Here is a 16,069-nt window from a genome sequence, read left to right on the forward strand (position 1 = left end):
TTTATGCATATGAATGAAGTACATATCATCAGTATGACCACTGACCACGACACGCCTACTTTCAAGTGACAGTGTGCAGTCTGTGCACTTGAAAAATGGCAGGTACAAAGGATGTATTCGTCTTCCTTGTCGTTATTGGCTCGTGTTTGACCTTTGGAATATTTCTCTATACAAGATACGTTCCATACTCAATGCCAACAATAAAAGATGCCGGCATTCAATTGAGTGATGCCATTACAAAAGAAGAAACAACATGTCCGCCTCCCCTAGGTGTCAATCTATCCTTAGCTTCCAAATTGTCTGGCTACACACCGCTAAGCTATCATACAAACTACTCGAGGAATACCTTCACCATAGTAATGCCAACTTATGGTCGGAGTGCTCAGTTACCCCAGATATTGACTCACTATTGTGGCATATCAAATGTTGCTAAAATATTGGTATTGTGGAATAATATTGGGGTCCAAGTCCCTGGCCCAATAAAGGATTTCAAATGTCAAGTACCGCTGAAGATAAAGATTATGGAAGAGAATAAGTTAACATCTCGTTTTGTACCTTACCCTGAAATAGAGACTGAAGGTATCCAAAATTAATAATTGTTAATGATGGTTTCAGTCTTTCTCTTTAGCAATATATGCAGTTGATGATGACAGGATGGTCGACCCTGTTGGTATGGAAAAGGGTTTTGAAGCATGGAAGGTATTACAATTAGTTACAGTCTCTCATTCTCTCTGGCTCAAATAGGCATTCCCTCATCTTATTGTTGGGTTTTGTGAAAGATCTCACTCATTTAAAAATGGTCGATATAAATACAGTGGCGGCAAATCTTATTCAATGATACTCACAAACTCTGTATTCTTACACAGAATGTATCTTAAAATGTTCACAGAGTCCCTTCCACATTCTATTCATGCTTTCATAGATAAGAACATGAATGGAGAGGATATAGCAATGAATGCCATGGTTGCTGACTATCTTAAAAAGTTAGACAGACCGCAGTGCCCCTGCGTAAAGGTAAAAGGCTCAACTAAAGAGATTCACATGAAACCAAGTTAGTTCTATCTTTGCTTTGCTTTCATTCTCTTTTTATACAGCTAAACCTGGTCAGTATGTAAGTCTATATCATCGTGGAAATCACATGAAAAAGAGAGATGAGTGCTTAAACTTGATAGCTAATGAATACAAATACATGCCTTTAATACCTTGTAAATTTGTAATAACATGACAATTTATCCTCACAGTACTCATTTTATCATTATTTAACAAAATTAATAATTAATTTTTATCTATAATGAATATCTGTCTATTGCTAAGTTAAATATCAAGGCTCTTCATTTTTCTTTTCCCATTCCTCTTCTTTCTGTTGAAATAAATAGCAAGCTTTGTCATATACATAAACATGTACTTTTAAATAAATAAATAAATCAAAGATGCAAGCTATGTTTATTATAATTATCATAATCTACTCAATAATATCAACATTAATGCTTATAAAGCCACATTTATTTATTTATTTATTTACAGGGGTGGTTAGTCTTACCATTGATTCAATCATAAGTACTTTCATAATGTACTCAACGTATTCCCTATTCTGCTTTCTAATTGGACAGCGATCTCCTATTATCGTCACAATGTCATTTTTCTTGTTGTATCTGTGATCGGCTAGTTTTATCAATTTTGTTCTGGCTCTTTCTGGAAGTTTAAGATCTGAGACTTTAAACTATATAGTGTACATGATAATTTAATCCCAGGGTTTCTCACAAAGCGTGCTAATTGAGCTACACAGCATCTTTCATGCAATAAAACTCTACATGATATTAAAGGCACTTTGGTCTGATTTTGGAGCAACTTAAAAATTAAAAATCCAATTTTGATTGGAACCTGCTCAAAATTCTTACACAGCATAAGAACATGTATATGTATCAGAAAAAAATTATAAAAATTAAAACTCTCTCCTAGACATTTTAGCAAAATTTGGCCAATGACCCTATACTATAGTACATGGCCTTTGGCCCAATTTTTGAGCAACTTTAAAAAATCATTAAAAATCTAATTTTGGTCAGAATCCACTCAACATAACATAAGTACATGTATACACATCAAAAATAAAATAAAAAATTCTCTCATAGAAAAATACCCTGCGCTATAGTGGCTTTTGGAGCAACTTTAATCATTTGCTGACAAGAAGCTGAGAACTAAGCCAAGACCCTGTGGGAAACCCTGCTTTACCCTGAGTTTAACTATCCGTGATGATTCATCACGTATGTCAGAAGAAGCTGATAATTTGTTGATAGATGATACTGTGATAGGAAGTCGAGGGAGTTCTCTTGGCCAGTCTGTGCATAACTCTAGAAAGTATAATATGCTTCAAAATTAAGATAAGTCATATCTTTTCATCCAAATCAGCTCAAACTTTCTACATAGCATAAGGACATCACTACAAATCAAAAGATTTAATAAATATTTGGCAGAGTGAATTGGCAGAAAATTTCTGCATAGCACAAGGGCACCAATAACTATCAAAAAAGATATTTTTCTGCCATTCACTTACCCTTTAGTGCCACACAATGTTTCTCGATAGCAGGAGGTGTCAAATGAAAAAAGTTTGGTATCTGAAGTGGAACAATTATTATAGTATTAGTAGATAATAATGATGATAGTACTTACCTTAAGTAATTCATGGTTTCCCTCAACAGGAGGGGGTACCTCCCCTTTTGGAGGACGACCCATACGAAGGGACAGGGGGATGAGATAAGGGTCGAAAGGTCTTGCTGTCTGACAGACTGAACTCCATTCAACTCCTTCATTAAATTTGTGGGGCTAAAATTTTTTAAAATCGTTTTAAAAATACGCACAATTGGAATACCTTCATTTTATTATAACTAATTAAAGGTTCAAAAAACCTTGGTTTCTTATCATCTTTCTTATTATGTGTCCTTGTCCCTTTAAATATTAATAGTTTATTCTATTCTTAGTCTTTCAATGTTTACCTTTTCTAAACCCCCTTACAGGTCCTCTATTAGTACTAGCCCCTGTAGCATATGATCTACGGCTCCAGTTTATCCACTTGAAGCATAAAGTGTCCTTTAGTAATGGAGGCCTGAGTGCCGCCATTTTATAATTATCTAGTCCTAAACCACGCCTACAGGCACGCCTCCAGCATCATCATGGGCTCTCTAAAGACTAGAACCTTAACTAAAGGACTGTTCCTCGTTGCTTTTTGCTCCCTTACAATGTTTTTCATATACTTTTGTATGCGCAAGGGTGATATGGAGTGTCCTGGTGCCTCTTCGCATCATTATATCTCTGGCCTAATGGGACCTAAGTATTTTAATTTAATATCCAATGAGACCCATCCAGACTATCCACCATTGAACCATCATACAAACTACTCAAGAGACAAATTCACTATCATTATGCCAACTTATGGTCGGAGTGCTCAGTTACTCCAGATTTTGACTCACTATTGTGGCATATCAAATGTTGCTAAAATATTGGTATTGTGGAATAATATTGGGGTTCCGATCCCTGGCCCGATAAAGTATTTTGAATGTCAAGTACCGCTGAAGATAAAGATTATGGAAGAGAATAAGTTAACATCTCGTTTTATACCTTACCCTGAAATAGAGACTGAAGGTATCCTAAATTAATAATTGTTAATGATGGTTTCAGTCTTTCTCTTTAGCAATATTTGCAGTTGATGATGACAGGATGGTCGACCCTGTTGGTATGGAAAAGGGTTTTGCAGCATGGAAGGTAATTAGCTGTGTAATAATACCTGTATATATATTCTAATGTTCATTGATTAGACATTCTATCATCTGATTGTTGGGTTTTCCATGAGACACTTTGGGATGTTAGAAAACGGCCAATATAAATATTGCAAGAGAATCGATTCCTATTCAATGATGCTCACAAACTCTGCATTCTTACACAGAATGTATCTTAAAATGTTCACAGAGTCCCTTCCACGTTCTATTTATGCTTTCATAGATGAGAACATGAATGGAGAGGATATAGCAATGAATGCTATGGTTGCTGACTATCTTAAAAAGATAGATAGACCACAGTGTCCTTGTTTATGGGTTGAAGCCTCAACTGAAGAGATACATATGAAGGGTAGGTCTTTGCTTTCATGTTTAATCTTGGTTTTTATGCCTTTTTAGGTCAATTTGTAAGTCTTTATGGTCGTGGAGATCACGTAAAAAAGAGAGATGAATGCTTAAACATGATAGCTAGTGAATACAAGTATATGCCTTTAATGCCTTGCAAATATGTAGTATAAGTTATTTTATTTTTATTTTTAAATCAGAGTATCATGAAAATTAAAATTATTATTGATTGTCGGGCGTGGCTCCATATTAATCATTGGGCGTGGCTATGATCTGCGTGAAAAGTAGCCACGCCCTGCTGTCAAAATGGCAGCCAAGTGTGATGTAAGTTCGAGTGTAAGTTCTTACAATCTTCTCATTGTATATAGTCCATTAACGGACTCAAGGCTTTGTGTGTATCTTATATATCCCCTCTTTTTTATAGTGTGGGCATCAGGATTTATCTTGGATAAACTGCTCGCTTTGTAGATCAGGCAGAACTGGTTTAGATACCTACCACAGGGCTTTAGCCAATCTTTACAATAATTCTTTAAATCAAACGACAAGAGATACCAAATATGAAGGAAAACAACTAGTAATGCACCATATATTATACTGCCCCTTTGTTCATTATTATTTGTAATAGGAGGAAGGAGAGAACGAGGTCAAGCCAGACTTAAACGAAGCGTTCTCTTCAGTGATGAGGTATTTAAACATGGCATCTAGCGAATGTGAAGTAAGTCATTTTGTATCCTAATTTTGATATTAGATTATGTACCTCTTCTATTGATATTACCAAGAATACTCTCGATATTACCGTTATAGAAATATCATTGCTCATACAAGTCACACCCACCTGGCTCACGTCAAGAAAAACATCAAGCGAGATACCACACTTCTCCTGATCCTGTTGGTAATTCAGTGAGTCCCTACTGACATTGAGCTTAATTTACATGCATCATTTATTAATTATTTTTAGTCTCAAAAAACATGTCATGTACACGTTGAAGCATGCCCAGGCACTTATTCAGTCACTGCCATGAAGCATTATAAGAGTAGTGAAAAATCAAAAAAATCTGTTAAATTAGAACACGGGAAATCTGTGAGTGTTAGTTTTGACTTGTAAATTAATAATTGATTTTTAATTTTTTTTAATCCACCAATTTGATTTTTATTGTTCATAATTATTATTGTATTATAGTTTTATTGAATGACTAGCAATTAATTAATAATTAATTTAATTGATTTGTGGTTATTATTAAATCTTAAGTGTCTACTATTAACGAGGTTATGAATATTAATTAGTAGAGCCCCATTTCAACAAAGCTGGTAAGGTAGTCAGAGTGTCTGACGCCAAACGAATATGAGGGGTAAATCCTCTTATCCACTTTAACCTATAGGGATTAGAAAGATAGGAATAAGAAATGGAATATAGAAAGTAGGAATTGGATGAGAATAGAAATTTAAAATTATAATACAGAGTATAGGAATGAGAATAGGGATTAGTGTATGAGAATGAGAATAGGGATTAATGTATGGGAATGAGAATAGGGATTAATGTATGGGAATGAGAATAGGGATGAGTGTATGTGAATGAGAATAGGGATTAGTGTATGGGAATGAGAATAGGGATTAGTGTATGGGAATGAGAATAGAGATTAGTGTATGGGAATGAGGCATACATTTTCAGGTTTGTAGGTCCCAGGTGCAGGTGCCTGGCTACGAGCTGCCGCCGGATAATTGCGTCCTTTCAAAGTGTAAGAGGGACATTTTGTTGAAGTAACAGATGAATCAGTTACTTTATAAGTTCCAGGCCCAGGAGTCTAAGAGAGAAGGAGAGAGAAATGCGTACATGTACATGTACTGTACATGTACATGTACAGTACATGTATACATAATGTCAAACGTGTCATGTAGAAATATTTTTAGAGGCTTTTAAAAGTTTTCTTGTCACACTTTGTGACTTTGTGCGAAACATTCCTCAAAAATAGTTTCAACTAGTGTCACTATTAGGTTATTCTCTTACTCTTTCTTAAAATTCTATTTATTTCCTATTCTCATTATCCAATTACACACTATAACATTGCTGTTCCTTTGTGACATTCAATTGCTCTCAAGGGACAAAGGAAGAGGATAGAGCAGAGGAATTTTACTATAATTGCATGTACAGTACACGCACTATAATTACATGTGCAATACATGTACATGACCTTCCGTTACTTAGAATCACACTCATTGCTATCCCAATGGGATGCTTTAGGTGTGTGACTGTGTACTCCTTTTAGCATACCAGTGGTATCCACACCCAATCATACAGTACATACATTAAATCACACAGGATTTGCTGGCTGTGATGTAACCTAATTAGAACGAGTACCATGCATTGTTCGGTTGCTATAATAGCAGTCAACAGGTTGCTATACTATCAGACACAGGAATTTATATCCATTACGTAGTAGCACTCTATCTGTCTACTACTATATGTATATTTAATGATAAAGAGAGACAGTAACAGTCCTATATATGTGGATATGAATTCTTTGTACGTGTGTGCATTCATCAACCATTTCCCTTTTCTCTTTCTCCTCTCTCTCTTTACAATTGTACATGTACAAATGTACCTTTTGAAAATCCTGATGAAAGCTCCCAATTAATGACCTACCAGTCATTGAAGGAGCTGATCCACTTTTCTTGTTAACCACACGCGGTCCTATCATTGGTGGCAGTGTGTATGTACTAGGACTCGGGACATTGTCTTTTTTAAGATATTTTGTGCGACTCCCAAATGAGAAGGAGGGTGGCTGAGCTGTTTTAAGCGGCTTGGTATTTTCAATGTGATACGTATCTGTTAAAGAGAGTGGGAAGGAAAAGGGAGGGAGGGAGAGAGGAATGAAGGAGGGGGTGGCAAGTTAAATGGCTGCTGGCTTTGTGAAAGGGTTTATTGTAACAAGATATCATCAATGTTACACTACACCCAGATTATACCCGATTATTGCATTATACATGTCGAGAGTGCATTAATCATTGCATAACTCCAGTATTGAAATTTATTATTAGCTGTGTGAAGAATGATCGTCAAGTATGAGTTAATGCTCTGTTGTTCCTGATGCAGCTCTTTGTGCCTCCTTTAATGTTTCGCGTTAATTTTATTATTTTAAAAATAATACGAGGCTGATGCTTGATTAGCGCCTCTAGTCTGCATACCGTTGCACTTATAAGGCATCCTAATTTGTTCTCCGTCTCTTAAATGCTGAGAGGGAGATAGAAGCCAAGACACAACAGGAAAGATGGTGTGTGGGATTGTAGCATGTCTCAGAACAGAAACGTGATACTCATTACTATTAGTAAACAGTGGGTCAGTAAGGGCTGCATGGTGTACTTACTCAAATTATTCTATAGGCTAAACAACAGTTGTGCCATCTTTCCCCCAACTGCTAATTGGTATAAAAATTGCATTTTTATGACCATTTTTGGTGTATGTTTCTGCGTGGTGACCGCACACCTGAACAAACAGTGCATATGCAATTATGTATGTACTTGTTGTTTTCCTCTCCTTTCTCTGACCACACACGCTCAATTATAATGCAGCTTTGGTTGTTTATCTTACAACAAAATAATTGTTCACTTTGCATGTACATGTACTTGTAGTAAATTCTTGGATGTCTACTTAGTCAAGTAAGAATGTGCATGTATTTTTAATGCGAAATTTGCTAATTATTGTTAATTGAAGCTAATACTGAAACCACTAAGTAATATAACTCTATGATTTTATTAACACAATTATAATAATTATTGCACCTATAACAAGTCAAGCCTCTCAGTGTTCCCCTTCCCTCTCTCCGTATCCTCTCACCACCTCTCATTACCTGGAGAAGGATAATTCCCTGATCCGGATGGCAGATTGATCCGTCCATACATTGTAAAAGAAGGCATTGTGGACATGCCATTTCTCGTGATGTATGGATTTAAAAAGTACACTGGCCCCGGACTATTCATCGCTGAAGCTTTTTTAGGTTTTGTGCCAAACGAGTAAGCTGGTTTTGATACTTTAGTAGGATCGTGCTTGACATGACCGCAAGTGCTAGGCAGCATGTACCTTGCAGGACCTGGGCCCCTCTCCATGCATGATGGCCTCGGTTTTTGTATTTCCTCTGCTTCTGCTTGTTTGTTTGCTGCAGTAGCAGTTTCTTCCATGATACACTGGGAGTCTTGCGTATAGGGAATGCTACAGGGTATGTTTGTCTTCTTGTTGTTTTTGTTGCAGTTTCAATGTCTACACAAGAGAAGGAATTTATTGCCTATTCATGATGTAACTGTTTTGCAATTCACAAACTCGTGACTTAACTACTTATTTCAGTGTTTACCTAAAACATCCACGCACTTTTATCTCTCTCTCCTGCAGCTTGCAATTAGTTCAAGGCCACTAACGAGCAAGGTGTTAGGTAAGTGGGAGGAGCTGAGACCATAGAAATTTCCCGCGTGTTGGCGGGAGGGGGCACGTTTACGGAATGGTCACGGAGATAAATCCGTATACTTTGCATTGACACTTTGGTCCTATAAAAAGAGACGAGCTGTATTGCCCGAATACCTGAACATTTCAATAGAGCCATCACTCCCTCGTAGCCTCCAGCAAAATCTCTCCACCTCCTCTTGCAATTAAAAGAAAGGGACCGTTTTTCAATAGCTCCCAATGGCGAACTGCTCCCTCCTCCTAAGTCTTCTCACCTTGGCTCTCCTTTATCATGGAGCTAGCACCTCACAAGAAGGTAAAGACTGCTCACAAATAATATAAAAATTAATGTATGATAACTAATTGCAATTATCACAATAGCATCTTGCATTAGAGTAGCATTGTATGGATAAGGCACTATATTGTACCTGTGTACAAGATATATACTTCTTTTATGAGAATCTTTCTTTCAATAATTATGTGACAAATACATGTACAGACACATTAAGTATGTGATAAGTGCATATTATCCTTGGAAAAACATGTTGTCATGTGATAAGGACATGTATGTTCAGCTGTCCAAGAGTCCTCTTTTTCACTTCCTTAAACTGATAAAGGGAATCGTGACCTCTTGATAAGGATATACTATAGATCATTCAACCCATTTCTAGCTGAACATATTTTAGTATTGCACTGATTGTACTAACAAGATTTGAGTGTTGTGCCTTCAGCTTCATTTTCTGCATTAATTGCATTATCTATAGCCTTATGTTATGTTATGTACATGTATATTGATTGTATTGTTGGCTGTAAAGTTTATGTTCGCATTTTAACACATCCTGTCCTACATGTATGTACACGTACATGTCTCAGGGGAACTCTGACAATAATGAATGTGTAAAGCTGCTAGCTTAGTCTATTGAATGGGCTAATTTCAGACTAATAATCAAATAATATTGATATTATTAATTATATGCCAGACATTATATTTCTCAGTATTGGATTGTGTTGAACATGGTCTCCAAGGTGATGTGTGCGTGTCAGCCTGTGATTATATTATGTAAACATTGTTGGACAGTACTTGCTAATTGCAGGATAATTCAACGGTGTTGTCTCTGGCTTTAATCTATTAACTTTCATGTTTTTAAAGGATGTTTGATAACAAGACATACCATGTTCTTTCTTGTTGTTGTTGTTTCAAAGACGAAAGGGAGAGAAAGAGAGAGAGGGAGGGAGAGACCAAGAAGGTGCAGTACATTCTTGTGGGTTAATGTAATTATTGCTTCTGCTTTGCGTCAAGAAACCACTAATGACCAGTTGTCTTTTCTTTGATGTGGTCTCAAGAGAGAGACAGACAGAGTGAGAGAGAGAGAGGGAAAGAGAGAGAGAGAGAGAGAGGACAAACATGATTTTATTAAGGAATCATATAGTTATCACATCAGTGTCTTGTCTGAATAGAGAATCATCAACACATTTAGAATATTTAGTTCATGACAACTGTTGCTACTCACACTATACCAGCTGCAAATAACTACACCACTTGATCATCTTCCCTTTCTTTCCTCTTCTATTCTTCTCTCTCTCTCTCCTTCTTTCTCTTTTACAGATGCTTGCCAGTCAACATTCGATTTCAATGTCTTCCATTACTACACATCAGTGCCTCACAGACAGAAACTACACCCAATCCTCATGAAGAGTGGCCCTCAACTCAGCGGCAGGGATCCCAACGAGCCTAGCTTTGAGTTTACCGGAGGCTCTGGTCTTATTGTCAACGACACAAAATTAATTAATAAAATGTCTTCGTTGTTGTGCTCGGCGAATGAACTTGCTGTGTATAGCTCGGTGTTTTTCAAAAACGATCAAAGTGGTGGTACTTCACTTGAGTTGTATCATGTGAACGAGACCTTTTTGGGATTGTCAGTCTGTCGCATCTCCAATGTGATACATGTCGCTTACCGACATGGCAGCCGACTTCGTTTTGAGACGTTTCCTTTTAAGTTTTCAAGCGGAAAGTGAGTGAAGGAAATAGTATAATTAATATCTCACACTTTCTTCATTTCCCCTTCTCTCTCTTTCTCTTCTCCCCCCCTCTCTCTCTTTCTCTTCTCCCCCCCTCTCTCTCTCTATTTTTCCAGGTGGTATAAGCTGGCAGTATTATTTTCTGGTAATATGTTAACTGTCTTTGTTAACTGCTCTCTCTTGGAGAAGAGGATTGTACCAATGCCCGACTATTGTCCTAGTCCTGATAAACTTAGCCTCATTACTGGCTCTGGCTGTCTCACTAAAGAGCTCTCTCCTTGTACAACTGGATTCACCGTAAGAGAGAGGGGGGAGAGTTGTACGGTAGAACATTCCAATGATAATACGTGTAATCGTAGTAGATGTAATCATGATAGAGATAACCTAATGATCATTATTATTATTAATGATAATAATGATAATTAACATAATTATTATTGTGATAGGGATCATTGCAAAGTGTAGAGTTGAATATAGGGAAGTCTGCTAGTGTTAAAGGATGTACTGGATTGAATAAATCAGGTAATGGAGGAAATACAGTCTTGCTTTACTGTAATTGAGGTTATGCTTGCATGTACATAAAATTAAGCATACTATGTACATGGGCTATTAGTAAGTAGGATTCACCCCACTTCAAAATAGCTGTCAGGACTTTTGCAGCTTTGTCATTCTGGGAAAATGAGCTCCTATGCTTATAGTACAAGGTATTTTAAATGGCCGTGACTCGAAAAATTGAAGTTGGAATAAGCTCAAACTTGTTATGTAGCATAAGGACATCAATATGTATCAGAAAATGTAATAAAAATTGGGGGTGATTTTGGAGCCATTTTTTGGAAAAACCATGGGCTATAGCCTTTTCATAATAAATTTTTTGAGGGCTCTGTTCCCTTTTCAACTGGGCTATAGCCTTGGGTATTTTTTAGAAATTGGCTCATTTACAAAAATGGCCATAACTTGAAAAACTGAAGTTGAAATCAGCTCAAACTTGCTACGTAGCATAAGGACATCAATATCTATCAGAAAACGTAATAAAAATTTTGAGCATTTTTGGGGCCATTTTTTGAATATCAAATTTTTTATGTTTGTCTCTCCTTTACAATACAGCTCAGTGTCCTGTGTGTGGCTCATTCCTCACTTTATTAAAGAACCATTACAAATTGCAAGAGACACTCTCCTCAGTTCAGTCCTCACTGGACAATTGTACCAAGACTCTAAACGCCATCAATTGTTCTAGCTCCACCCACTCATCAACCTCATGCATTATTCATAAGAAGAATTACCCCGACGGAGCCTTTGTAAGAAACTCAACCGGTCACATCTGCTACTGCAGAGTAAGTTATATTAATAGTTAATAATGTTTATTGATAGTTATTAGGATGGTGTCGCACATTGCATTGCTAATTCTTCTATTTCAATGGTGGCCGAAGAAAGTCAGCAAACTAGAACTTTGACCCCGCCCACTTCTGCTCCAGCAGCCACTAAAAGTTAGTGCAATCATTAAATAATTATTATTCGTAATTATTGTTGACTAATATAATTTTTATTTTTCTGTTTTAGCTTGCCTAGCTACTGATACTTTTGGCCCTACAGTTACGCTAGCTCCTGGAGAAAGTAAATATTTCCCGTTGCCTAGTGAAAATAAATGTGGTATCATAACATGTAAGGTAATTTAAATATTCTCTTTTTAAATTTTCATTATAATATGCAATTCTATTAGAGTCTCAGTAGTAAATTCATATTTAACAGTGTCGAAAAGATAGATTGTGATAGTAATGTCCCATCCTCTAATTGCAACAATGATGATGAAAGCAAGCAGAAGCTTGCTGTCTGTTGTGGTCGCTGCACAGGTAAGTACGCTTTTATCATGAAGGCAAGGTTCATGTACTTTTTCTTCTTCATAGTATGTGAATCAGTTGCCAGATGTCCAATGAATTCTTCCTGCGTTCCAAAAGGTGTTGATTACGATTGCGAATGCAATAAAGGTTTTGAAATGACCAACTCCAACACGTCTTGTACAGGTATGTGATGTCACATGATGTCATATTTGATGTCACTGAATCTTATGACATCACTCAGTTACTACTCTCTTCCTTCCTTCCTTGTAGATATTAATGAGTGCAGTACTAATACTCATAACTGTCCTTCTGATGCTTCTTGTATCAATTCTGTTGGTTCTTTCACTTGTAAGTGTCCAGCTGGTTTTGAACTATCAGAAGAAGGCAATAACACATTGAAATGTATCGGTAAGTAACAAAAACAACAACAACATACTAAGTAACAAGAAGAGGATTGATGATATGATCACAATTAATTAATTTATTTGTAGATATTGATGAATGCAATGTTGTTGGAATGGCTAGCTGTGATGCTAACAGTAACTGTATGAATACTAGAGGAAGCTATAACTGTCAATGCAAGGAGGGTTATACTAAAAATGAAAATGGACGCTGCATAGGTAAGGGAAATCCTACTGTGTACTCTTACTTAAAACCTGATATATTACTAGTTTTATGCAAAAAAGAATCCAGATATTATACATTGATATTAAACTTTTTCTTGCAGCTTTCTGTGAAAGGAAGTGTCTGAATGGTGGTGAATGCATAGCTCCAAATACATGCAGGTGCGTCCCTGGTTTTAATGGCCAACAGTGTCAGAATGACATCAACGAGTGCTTGGGACAACACGAGTGCACCCACAATAACTCAAAGTGTATCAACACTCATGGCGGATACTTCTGCAATTGCAAGGAAGGATACCAATGGAAGGAGTCTACTAGAGAATGCATTGGTAAGAATATAGATGGAAGGATAGAATTAGCAAGATTATTATTTATGTACATGAATTTATTTTAGACTTTTATCATTATTAATGATAATATCATTTCATTGTAGATGTGAATGAGTGTGCTAGCGGTATTCATTATTGTCCTGAGGGTAGTAGGTGTTTAAATACGTTTGGCGGATACCAGTGTCCTTGCAAAGGAGGGTCACAGTGCACCGGATACTGTAAGAATGACAAGGATTATATAGCAGAAGGAGCTTCGATATCACTTGGAGTTGATCAATGCGATAGCTGTGTTTGCAAGGTAATGCAGACTTAGCACAATATTGATCACATCACTGCATTGTATTAGTGTGATTTTGAGACTATTTTAACGTTGTTTTGATGCTTTTGTAGGAGAATAGTTTAATGTGTAAAAGGAAGGAGTGTAAATGTGATGACAGAGATGTCTCTAAGGTCTGCTGTCCACATTGTTTTGAAAAAGGTACAGTATTTATTTATTTATTTATTTATTGATTTATTTATTTATTTATTCATTCGTTCATTCTTCTTTGTTCAGATGTTTGTCACATCGATAAAGTTGCTGTTGATGTTGATGACTATCTTGTTGATCCTCAGAACAGATGTATCAGAAAGAAATGTGTTAAGGTCAGTAAACTAAGTAACTATGAATATAATAGCTTTATAATTATACCCTATACCTCTCACAGGACTCTCATGGTCGCTTGAGCATATCAACAACAGATCTATCAGCTAGTTGTACTCCAGTCAGTGGGTGTCCTGCTAATCATACTTACATACCTGAAGGTGGCTGTTGCCCTGTCTGTCAATGTAAGATCATCATTGCTATTATTATTATTATTATTATTATTATTATTATTATTATTATTATTATTATTATTATTATATTTCTTTATAGTGCCTTCATGTACAGCTACAAACAGACCACCTGCTGTTACTCTGAACTGTGAAACTTGCACCTGTGATGTAAGTACAATAGTACAATCGTCTTCTATTAATCTATTCTCATTCCTTATAGGGTAGCTCTTGGTCCTGTACTAAGACTACAGAGTGTCCTTCTCACCAGCAGTTAGGCTGTTCAAAGGATGAATTAATCAAACTACCAAACCAGTGCTGCCCTGTCTGCCATCAAGAGATCATTGATAAACTCACATGCTCTTCTACTTAATTATTTTTACTTTAAATCTCTTCTCCCTTTCTCATTTTTATATTTTGTTACGAACCATTCTCATTTCATATTATTATTATTATTGTGATTGATTGCTACTTTCATCATAAATATCTGTATGTGTATATCTAATAATCATTATTATTAATTGTTATTATTATTATTATGTTTTTGTATCTTTTGTCCTTTATCCAAAATAATTGTATGTTCAAAATTATTAATAAAAATAAAAAAATAAAATTACATGCGTGGGTGTTGAAATACCTCTTCTACAAGCCACGCCTGTCAATTAATTACGTACAGGCTGCTAAAACGGATGTACGTGAATTGCTGTCCCACTGTACAGTGCTTTTTTTTAACAAAAAGAGTCTGAGCAGATTTTAGATGGAGAGAAGGTCATTACACGAAGCAGAGAAGAGTGCAGCCTACGACTACCTGTGTCGACTGGATGAGGCTAAGAGGTAATCTCTTCGGTATAAATTAGAAAGAGCGTTCATCAACTGTTTGTAGTAGTAGACTACCCAATTACACAGATCAGCAGTAGAAAATGATGGAATTATGAAATTGTTGTAATCATGCAATCTTAAATGCTGCCCTCTCTCCTTTCTGTCTTCTTTTCTTTTCTCTCAATAGTAGCTATGTGGGCACATGATGGAATGTTATACATAGAGCTTATATTCTGCTATAATGTTGTACTGCCTGTAATCTCAATGATAATAATCATTTAATTGCCTGTATCATAATACTGAGTGCATTTGTACTTTAATGGTGATTGTGTATGTGTGTATAGCTCTACTTGAAGGGAGAGAGTGAGAAAGTGCAAGAAGGAATGTTACAATTGTTATCTTTCTCAAAAACATGTTATTCCCAGAGGAACGGACATGACCATGACCACTGTGTATTGTATTATCATTCATTTATCACCATTTTAATTATTATTATTATTATTATTATTATTATTATTATTATTATTATTATATTATTATTATTATTATTATTATTATTATTATTATTATTATTATTATTATTATTATTATTATTAGATGGATTGAGAGCATCATCTCTGAAGATTTACCTCCGGTTACTGAGTTTGAAGATGTAATATCAAATGGTGTATACCTTTGCAAACTTGGAATGAAATTATTACCAAATAATCCTGAATGGAAAAAAGTAAACTTGATAATTATACTGAATGTGCATGCATAGTGTAATGTATGCTACTGATGAGAGGTGTTGAATGCATTGAATAAGTTTCTGCATATTCAGATAATAAAAAGCAACAAAGCACTCTATTATGATTAGCATGCATATATTATTATATATTATGCTACTTTGTTTGTTATTGTTGTAGGTTTACGATTTAGATCAAACTAAATTCAGGGAGAGAGGGCTTGATTTCAGGCACACCGATAATATCAATTTCTTTTTAAACTGTCTACCAAAACTAGGACTACCCAAAGTGCGTGCAATAATAAAGAAATTTGAAAAATTTTACCCCCCCCCCTCTCTCTCCCTCCCTCTCTCTCTCCCTCTCTCCCT

The 16,069-nt window shown here is 36.0% G+C and overlaps 7 protein-coding genes across 8 annotated transcripts in view; 5 read left to right on the top strand and 2 right to left on the bottom strand.

Moving 5' to 3' along the window:
- The first annotated feature begins 42 nt into the window (after window positions 1-42).
- Window positions 43-1,319, top strand: LOC100633921 (exostosin-like 2). The gene is made up of 4 exons (XM_003383356.3): window positions 43-579; window positions 629-699; window positions 745-1,051; window positions 1,095-1,319. The coding sequence occupies exons 1-4, from the start codon at window positions 96-98 to the stop codon at window positions 1,223-1,225; spliced, it is 993 nt and encodes a 330-aa protein (XP_003383404.1). The 5' UTR covers window positions 43-95; the 3' UTR covers window positions 1,226-1,319.
- LOC100634048 (28S ribosomal protein S35, mitochondrial-like) lies at window positions 1,187-3,140 on the bottom strand. Its single transcript, XM_003383357.2, has 7 exons — window positions 2,991-3,140; window positions 2,867-2,943; window positions 2,668-2,820; window positions 2,552-2,612; window positions 2,230-2,348; window positions 1,541-1,720; window positions 1,187-1,360 (listed from the first exon to the last, which is right to left on the bottom strand). The coding sequence occupies exons 1-7, from the start codon at window positions 3,112-3,114 to the stop codon at window positions 1,322-1,324; spliced, it is 753 nt and encodes a 250-aa protein (XP_003383405.1). The 5' UTR covers window positions 3,115-3,140; the 3' UTR covers window positions 1,187-1,321.
- Window positions 3,134-4,308, top strand: LOC105316428 (exostosin-like 2). The gene is made up of 4 exons (XM_020005549.1): window positions 3,134-3,636; window positions 3,686-3,756; window positions 3,810-4,119; window positions 4,167-4,308. Exons 1-4 carry the CDS (start codon window positions 3,168-3,170, stop codon window positions 4,283-4,285), a joined length of 969 nt encoding a protein of 322 aa, XP_019861108.1. The 5' UTR covers window positions 3,134-3,167; the 3' UTR covers window positions 4,286-4,308.
- An 81-nt stretch (window positions 4,309-4,389) lies between these two features.
- LOC100634175 (uncharacterized) lies at window positions 4,390-5,374 on the top strand. Of its 2 annotated transcripts, none has more exons than XM_003383358.3 (5): window positions 4,390-4,436; window positions 4,537-4,686; window positions 4,738-4,827; window positions 4,917-5,012; window positions 5,071-5,374. In XM_003383358.3, exons 1-5 carry the CDS (start codon window positions 4,419-4,421, stop codon window positions 5,215-5,217), a joined length of 501 nt encoding a protein of 166 aa, XP_003383406.1. In that variant the 5' UTR covers window positions 4,390-4,418; the 3' UTR covers window positions 5,218-5,374. The 2 variants fall into 2 exon arrangements, with proteins under 2 accessions (XP_003383406.1, XP_019861146.1); XM_020005587.1 differs by having other exon boundaries at window positions 4,402-4,448.
- LOC100634301 (outer dense fiber protein 3-like) lies at window positions 5,341-8,560 on the bottom strand. Its single transcript, XM_003383359.3, has 5 exons — window positions 8,456-8,560; window positions 7,958-8,364; window positions 6,713-6,936; window positions 5,774-5,914; window positions 5,341-5,485 (listed from the first exon to the last, which is right to left on the bottom strand). The coding sequence occupies exons 2-5, from the start codon at window positions 8,283-8,285 to the stop codon at window positions 5,393-5,395; spliced, it is 786 nt and encodes a 261-aa protein (XP_003383407.1). The 5' UTR covers window positions 8,286-8,364; window positions 8,456-8,560; the 3' UTR covers window positions 5,341-5,392.
- Window positions 8,561-8,660: 100 nt separating this feature from the next.
- Window positions 8,661-14,744, top strand: LOC100641327 (protein kinase C-binding protein NELL1-like). Its single transcript, XM_003383410.2, has 18 exons — window positions 8,661-8,857; window positions 10,148-10,553; window positions 10,677-10,857; window positions 11,007-11,082; window positions 11,665-11,891; window positions 11,936-12,044; window positions 12,118-12,224; window positions 12,278-12,407; window positions 12,462-12,578; window positions 12,666-12,803; window positions 12,887-13,015; window positions 13,123-13,347; window positions 13,452-13,645; window positions 13,738-13,825; window positions 13,901-13,989; window positions 14,052-14,172; window positions 14,261-14,328; window positions 14,381-14,744. Exons 1-18 carry the CDS (start codon window positions 8,782-8,784, stop codon window positions 14,528-14,530), a joined length of 2,631 nt encoding a protein of 876 aa, XP_003383458.2. The 5' UTR covers window positions 8,661-8,781; the 3' UTR covers window positions 14,531-14,744.
- Window positions 14,745-14,834: 90 nt separating this feature from the next.
- Window positions 14,835-16,069, top strand: part of LOC109589532 (uncharacterized) — a 5,738-nt gene continuing 4,503 nt past the window's right edge. Inside the window, exons 1-3 of the mRNA XM_020005596.1 lie at window positions 14,835-14,991; window positions 15,574-15,700; window positions 15,882-15,989. Coding sequence (XP_019861155.1) covers window positions 14,915-14,991; window positions 15,574-15,700; window positions 15,882-15,989 — 312 coding nt within the window. The 5' untranslated portion in view covers window positions 14,835-14,914. The remainder of the gene's footprint in view (window positions 14,992-15,573; window positions 15,701-15,881; window positions 15,990-16,069) is intronic.

This window comes from Amphimedon queenslandica, unplaced genomic scaffold (genome assembly GCF_000090795.2).
Source record: "Amphimedon queenslandica unplaced genomic scaffold, v1.1 AMPQUscaffold_13511, whole genome shotgun sequence".
NCBI lineage: Eukaryota > Metazoa > Porifera > Demospongiae > Haplosclerida > Niphatidae > Amphimedon > Amphimedon queenslandica.

Excerpts from the sequence above, each read along its gene's own strand:
- LOC100633921 (XM_003383356.3), top strand. The coding sequence starts at position 96 with ATGGCAGGTACAAAGGATGTATTCGTCTTCCTTGTCGTTATTGGCTCG. Across the intron at positions 700-744 it reads AGGGTTTTGAAGCATGGAAG|GCATTCCCTCATCTTATTGT; the intron begins GTATTACAATTA and ends TGGCTCAAATAG. Across the intron at positions 1,052-1,094 it reads AGAGATTCACATGAAACCAA|CTAAACCTGGTCAGTATGTA; the intron begins GTTAGTTCTATC and ends CTTTTTATACAG.
- LOC100634048 (XM_003383357.2), bottom strand. The coding sequence starts at position 3,114 with ATGGCGGCACTCAGGCCTCCATTACTAAAGGACACTTTATGCTTCAAG. Across the intron at positions 2,821-2,866 it reads TTAGTTATAATAAAATGAAG|CCCCACAAATTTAATGAAGG; the intron begins GTATTCCAATTG and ends AAAAAATTTTAG. Across the intron at positions 2,613-2,667 it reads GAAACCATGAATTACTTAAG|ATACCAAACTTTTTTCATTT; the intron begins GTAAGTACTATC and ends GTTCCACTTCAG.
- LOC105316428 (XM_020005549.1), top strand. The coding sequence starts at position 3,168 with ATGGGCTCTCTAAAGACTAGAACCTTAACTAAAGGACTGTTCCTCGTT. Across the intron at positions 3,637-3,685 it reads CCCTGAAATAGAGACTGAAG|CAATATTTGCAGTTGATGAT; the intron begins GTATCCTAAATT and ends CTTTCTCTTTAG. Across the intron at positions 4,120-4,166 it reads TGAAGAGATACATATGAAGG|GTCAATTTGTAAGTCTTTAT; the intron begins GTAGGTCTTTGC and ends ATGCCTTTTTAG.
- LOC100634175 (XM_020005587.1), top strand. The coding sequence starts at position 4,419 with ATGGCAGCCAAGTGTGATGTAAGTTCGAGT. Across the intron at positions 4,687-4,737 it reads AATATGAAGGAAAACAACTA|GAGGAAGGAGAGAACGAGGT; the intron begins GTAATGCACCAT and ends TATTTGTAATAG. Across the intron at positions 5,013-5,070 it reads CTGATCCTGTTGGTAATTCA|TCTCAAAAAACATGTCATGT; the intron begins GTGAGTCCCTAC and ends AATTATTTTTAG.
- LOC100634301 (XM_003383359.3), bottom strand. The coding sequence starts at position 8,285 with ATGGAAGAAACTGCTACTGCAGCAAACAAACAAGCAGAAGCAGAGGAA. Across the intron at positions 6,937-7,957 it reads AGGGAATTATCCTTCTCCAG|ATACGTATCACATTGAAAAT; the intron begins GTAATGAGAGGT and ends TCTCTTTAACAG. Across the intron at positions 5,915-6,712 it reads TTCATCAGGATTTTCAAAAG|ACTCCTGGGCCTGGAACTTA; the intron begins GTACATTTGTAC and ends CTTCTCTCTTAG.
- LOC100641327 (XM_003383410.2), top strand. The coding sequence starts at position 8,782 with ATGGCGAACTGCTCCCTCCTCCTAAGTCTTCTCACCTTGGCTCTCCTT. Across the intron at positions 12,408-12,461 it reads CTGTTGTGGTCGCTGCACAG|TATGTGAATCAGTTGCCAGA; the intron begins GTAAGTACGCTT and ends TCTTCTTCATAG. Across the intron at positions 13,348-13,451 it reads GTCTACTAGAGAATGCATTG|ATGTGAATGAGTGTGCTAGC; the intron begins GTAAGAATATAG and ends ATTTCATTGTAG.